This window comes from Vanellus vanellus, assembly GCF_965231255.1.
Source record: "Vanellus vanellus genome assembly, chromosome: 8".
Lineage (NCBI taxonomy): Eukaryota > Metazoa > Chordata > Aves > Charadriiformes > Charadriidae > Vanellus > Vanellus vanellus.
The window spans coordinates 19,368,501-19,374,514 of NC_138913.1; the positions used below are offsets into that span (position 1 = coordinate 19,368,501).

The 6,014-nt window shown below is 48.0% G+C and overlaps 1 protein-coding gene across 1 annotated transcript; it reads right to left on the minus strand.

The window, feature by feature from the left end:
• On the minus strand, window positions 1–4,005 carry MRPL44 (mitochondrial ribosomal protein L44). The gene is made up of 4 exons (XM_082487451.1): window positions 3,785–4,005; window positions 2,907–3,375; window positions 1,626–1,804; window positions 1–381 (listed from the first exon to the last, which is right to left on the minus strand). The coding sequence occupies exons 1-4, from the start codon at window positions 3,964–3,966 to the stop codon at window positions 210–212; spliced, it is 1,002 nt and encodes a 333-aa protein (XP_082343577.1). The 5' UTR covers window positions 3,967–4,005; the 3' UTR covers window positions 1–209.
• Window positions 4,006–6,014: the final 2,009 nt, after the last annotated feature.

Below are 6,014 nucleotides of genomic sequence, written 5' to 3' on the forward strand. Positions count from 1 at the left end.
AAAGGGTACTTTTGTTATGCTTAGGAAAATTAGCAAATATTAAACATTGTGCAAAAGGAAAAGACATTTTATTTTAACACCATATTTAATTTTAAAATTTCAAGCACTTAAGATCAGAAAACCAAACTGAACTTTGCTTTCTTTAATACAACTATAGTCACCATGGATGCCATTAATTCTTAAGAGAAACCAGTAATGTCTTTTATTATCTAGTTACTGCTGATAGCCTTTTCAGCTGCCAATCCTTGTTTGGGTTTCGAGTAATCCCAAGGTCTCCTGTTCTCTGTATACCCGTAGAGCTTCCGCAGTGCCACGCGGGCAGCTTCTTCCTCTGCAGCAAGCAGCGTTTCACCAGGACCTTCAGCTATAATCTTCTTATCGCTTGGGGAAAAAAAAATTAAAAACATTTTCATCATAAAATCCTGAGCACTACAGTGTATCATGAATAAGGGCTGCTAGATTTTTTTTTTTTCTCTTCAATGTCTGTGAATACTGAAGATAATGTCTATCTGCACACAAATGTAAACATTTCTGTTGGTCTTCCCTGCAAATGTAAGTGTACATTTAACAAAGGAAACTAAAATCAGAAATGCGCCCATTTCCTGAAATAACACTACTCTCTTCATTTAGATTACTAACATATCACTGATTGTTTACAGTGTTCAATTTGTTAGCCCTGTTAAAAATATGCAAGTTTGCTACTCTGATTAGCTTAAACAAAGAGGGTAAATGCTTCTGTCTTTTCTCCTCCCCCAGTAAGAAATCATTTTAAAGCTTCTTCAAAAGGTTTCACAGAGAAGTTCTCCATGTTATGAAGTATGTACTCAGCTCTGTTTAATCAACATTTATGGGCACTGAATAGGAACGGTTCATGAAGGGACACCAAGGATTCCAGAAGAAAAGTAATCTAAGTTCCTTTCTTTTATATAAGAAAATAAATATTAGAAGGCATATAAACCGAAGCATGATAAATCAGAACAAGTTAAGGCAATCTTCCCACACGTTCATCTGCAGCTCATTTAGCAAAGGAACAATGATGTCGGTTTTGGCAGAAGTAGATCCAGTTCTGTTCCAGAGGAGCAATGTTACCCCTGGGCAAGAGATCAGGCCAGGCATTGACCATGCCCGAGACAAGTGCACCAGGGACGACTGGCACTTCCTAAGTCTTGTCTGGATACAGACACTCCTTTTGCCTAGTTTACAGTGCTTGTGATTTGAAAACTAAAAAACTTCTCCGGAATATAAAGAAAGTCTCTCTGCAGTCCCACCTCCCTTGATGTCTATGTCTTTCCTAAGCCCTGGATACAGTTGTGGTCACTCCAAAGCCATTCAGTTATGGTGTTCGCAAAGTTCTTACGTCAGGTTACCAAGAACATACACCTAGTCTCTTCCACGTGCCCAATTTAGACTTTGAAGCCCTTTAGTAAGAGACTGTCTTTTTACGCATCATTACAGCAAGCTACTGCCAATGCTTAAATGGCTGCTTTTATATGGAAGTCACACTAAGGTTTCTTTTCTGTAATAACTTGACCAAAGAGCCCGAGTAGAAAAGTAAAAGACAATCTTCCCGCCTCCCCTCTCCCCCAGCTTAAATCAATTTCACTTTAAATTAATATTGTACTAACCAGTACAACCCAACAAAGTACAGTGGCAGAACCGTGGTGACTCCCAACTGCCTGGTAATTCTTGGTTCTGGAGGAGAGATGTTTCTCTTGGTAAGTTCTTCCACTAGTAAGCCCATAGGATTTACAACTTCCCAGATCTCAAACAGGTCTTTTCCAATCAGTTGGGGAATAAAAAAATCCTAAACAAAAATATTTAGAAGTTACAATTAATGGGAAAGGAAATGAAGGCTCTAGCTTCTGGTATCTGCTAATAAGAATACAAGATGAAGAGACATTAATACAGTTGACAATAAATTGCTGAAATGAATGATGAAACCACCTCAGTGCTCCGTCACAGCTAAGCACAGCTCACCAGCGTTGCTCTGCTTGGCAGCTGATTTAGTCACTGACAAGATGTGTGCCTTGGGCAAAGTCACCTGCCCAGTTGCACAGAAGGAACGGCACCAGCCTGAGAGAGGGGTTATAGCAACGCTTACGAACAGCTCCGAGCATGAGGTGAGCAACTCAGTGCTGCTTCCAAGCAAGAAGCTGTACCTCAGAAGAGTTCTGCAAACAGGCTGAAGGGAATGTGTAAACCCACGGGACTTTCACCTCCTCAGATCACCCTCTTGCCTGTTAACTGCTACTTGCTCTTACAGAGGCCTCCAAATGCTTTTGTATCAGAAATAAGATTTTAACAAACATTTCTCCATTGCAGAACTAGAAATAAGTGAAAAGGATGACTGAAAGGACAGTAGCTGCTAAAATTACTATGTTACACTGCATTTTAATTAAACATTTTTGCATGAAACATCTTTAGGTGCTTGCACTCATATGCAAAACCTATGAACCCAGCCCCTGCTTTACATAAAAGGTTTTTTTTTTAATTAAAGATATATGTGACCTTACATGGACTAATTTCACTAATTGATAGTACAGTGCATGAAATATAACGCTTTCCCTTAGCAAGTGTCAGCAAGTACTAAAATATCAGCATTATAAACCTGAAGTATATCACTTTATGTACGTGACCACCCTGTGCTTCTTAAAGAAGGGGGAAAAAAAAACCCAAAACAACAACAAAAAACCCCACAACCCCACCTGACCACCACCGCTGCCAACCAACAGATCTCATTGTTGAATTGTCTTGTTAGAGGTATTGCCAAACTTTTGCCAATCTCCCTTGATATCTGGTCAAAGTACAAGACAGTTTCAATTTTTTTGACTTTTTTTTTTTTCCTGTAACTACAAAGACCCTGAGATCGTTGCCGGTACAAAAATATATGATAAGTAATGTCTTACCCTGACAAAGACCCCCGTTTTCTCAGGCCCGCTGCTATCGAGCAAGGCTCCTATCACAGCAAAGAACGTCCTCTGCAGCACATCTGGTGGGACGGGAAACTCTTTGCAAAGCGTCAGGTCCTGTACAGACAGGTTTTGAGCCACATAAGAAACAAGTTCCCGACTGGTAAGAAAATCAACAAGTGCTCCTATCCCCTTTGCAGGTAAATCTGGGTAAGCACCTTCAAAACACTGCGTCAGATAGGAACGTGAAAAAGAAATCCCTCGTTCAGCGAGTTTACTATTATCCTGTAAATTAAGAGCAACCGTTTCCTTGTCTATCCCAAGTTCTCGGCGTTTTGCCTCTTCGCTTTCAATATAACAAGAATTAACAAACGCAGTCTTGAGAAGATCCAAAGAAAAGTTTTCTTGCAGGCGGTGGCTAAAAGCTTGTATCTCCGCATGGTAATCCCAGTTGGGCTTCTCCGACCTACAAACACGGAAAAGAAAACGAATTCAGGAACAGAACAGGGCGTGTTGCAGGATACTGCGAGCATCGTGCCTTCCGCAGGAAGGACATGAAAAATGGCATTCTGCTTGAAGCTGAGAACCAGCGTTCACACGCCCTGCTGTCCGGCGGACGTTTCTTGCCGTTCCCGCCGCCGGTTCGGGCCCTGCCGTTCGCCCGCGGCAGGACGGGCCCCGCCGGGCCCCACACCGGGGACGGCCCGACCCGCGCCGCTGAGAAGGCTCTGCCCCAGCGCGCGGCGGGAAGGTGCTGAAGTGGTTGGATTTAACCCGCTTCTCAGCCCGTTGCGCTACCCAAGCCCCGCCGACAGCGTCCCCTCGTCCTCCCCACGCGCCGCCCGCCCTCTCCTCACGGCCGGGCCAGCCCTCACCGCCGCTGGGGAGGCGCCTCCAGCCGCTGCTGCTCCAGATAGGCCCGCAGCCACCGCTTCTTGTCGCGATGCGGCGCAGTGCTGAGGCTGAGGCTGAGCCCGGTCTGGGTCTGGGTCTGGGCCCGGGCCCTGGCCCCAGCCAGCAGCCGCCGCGAGCCCCTCCATAACAGCCGTGCGGCCATGGCGGCGGGTGCAAGCGGAGGCACGACCCTTCCCCGTCCCCTCCGGGAAACACGGCCCCTCCCCGCTGGTTCCTACCGGAAGCGTTCCCGACCGGAAGCGTTCCCGGACGGAGCGGAACCAGCGCGGCAGAAGCGCCCCTCGCGACTACCGGTGCGGGCGGGCAGCGCTGTGCGCCGGAGCCGTCAGCGCTCTGGTGCGGCCGTGAGGCGCGGCCCGCCCGCAGACAGACCGACCGACTGACCTCCGGGCCGGCGACGGGAGCGGGGGAGCTGCAGCGCCGTGGCTCCGCGCCCCGGGTCGTGCCGCCGCCGGATGGGAGTGGGGAGCGGCGGCGGGGCCGGGCTCCCGGCGGAGGGGCAGCCGCGAGCAACGCCGCGTTTTGATGCGTGGGTTCACCGCTCCTCCCAGTGGCGGCGAGCCGCAGGCAGCAGAGCCGCCACCCATGTCGGGCGTCCCGCCAGGAGGAGGGGGAGAAGTGGTGGAAGTTGGAGCTGCCGCGGTGGGACATCCACACAGGGATCCACCCCCAGGAATCCACACAGCGAAAGGAAACCCAACAGATGTTTTTAAAATCTGCTCTTTCTCTGTTATTATTTGGGTTGCATTTACACTTGCAAGACAAAGTTATTCCCTTAAAAGAAGCTTTATTTTTTTTTCTATTGCCCATACAACTCCATAAAATCTGCAGCAGCTCTGACCCTCATTTGCATTGTCATACAATGTCATACAGTACATCCTTTAGCTTAAAGGCCATGGTATAACATTAATAAAAATGCAGGAAACATGCAAAGGAGGCCCTTCCCCTTGTCTTTCACTAAAAGACAAAGGCACGTGGTCTCAATGTTCATGGTAAGAAAACACACACAGCGAATGCCCTATTAACTGATGGAGTCACATACATACAGTGGACACAGTGTAAAAACAATATACACGAAAGCCAAATCCAGACAAGCGCACGGAAGCAGGGACAGCAGCCTATGCAACAGCACAAAAGCTGCGTAAGGCCGGGCACAATGCCCTGTGTAACTTGGTAGCCCGTGAAATGTATGAGTGCAGCATTCGTTCAATGGGCACTCACAGCATGGTAACGCATCGAAATCCTCCGGGCTCCTCACGCTGATGGTCCCTCAACAACCCGTCCTTACCCAGGCGCTGCTCCACCACCACCAGCTGCACAGGCACTGGTGGGGGTCCCGCTGCACACAGGTAGCCATGGTCCTGCTTGGTGGCCTCTGCTGCTGCAGGGGGAGCAGAGGACATCACCAACAGAGGCCCCACGTCCTTCTCTTCTGCAGCCGTTGGGTACCATTGTCTCTTTGCCAGTCTGTGTACTTCTGGAGCCCAGAAATGGTCCTGCACAGGGGTCTAGGTCTAGCTGTTCTAGCAAAGGTCCCCTTTAAAGCATTGTTTTGGTATCATTGCAGGTTCTCCTGCGCACTGACGCTGTTAGTTGTTTCATACGCCCGCAGGGAAGGGGTTGCAGCTGCAGCCACACAGGGGCAGGAAGCCACTAACATGCAGGGAGGCTGAGGTCTCCCCAGCAGCATTGTGGGCAGCTCAGTGCTCCCTCAGACAGTAACCACCAAAGACGTAGTACATTGTCAGACTCAACAGGGGACATTTAAACTGCCCATGGTGCCCATCCCTGGGAACACTCAAGGTCAGGTTGGACAGGGCTGTGAGTAATCTGATTTAGTTGAAGATGTCCCTGCTCATTACAGGGGGGTTGGACTAGATGACCTTTAAAAGGTCCCTTCCCACCCAAACTATTCTATGATTCTGTGTGGGGAGACCAGATTAGCTCCCCGTACCTGTGTACACACCATACACCCCCAGGACAATCCCACAACGTGCAGGGGATGCAAACCTGCAGCAGGCTCTCGGGTGCTCACCTGCTACTTTTCAGTTGTTCAGTCCATCACTGCTACTTACTTCAAACACTGATAGTTTAGATAAACCCTCAAATAAATTTTCTTAAAATAATATTAAACAATGGGTTTGGATTTTTTTTAGAGAGTTTTATTAAATATACTACATCAGTATCTTG

Coding starts and splice junctions, on each gene's coding strand:
- MRPL44 (XM_082487451.1), bottom strand. CDS start 3,966: ATGGCCGCACGGCTGTTATGGAGGGGCTCGCGGCGGCTGCTGGCTGGG. Junction 3,376..3,784: donor GAGGCGCCTCCCCAGCGGCG/GTGAGGGCTGGC, acceptor CCGTGTTTGTAG/GTCGGAGAAGCCCAACTGGG. Junction 1,805..2,906: donor AAACGGGGGTCTTTGTCAGG/GTAAGACATTAC, acceptor ATTTTTGTTTAG/GATTTTTTTATTCCCCAACT.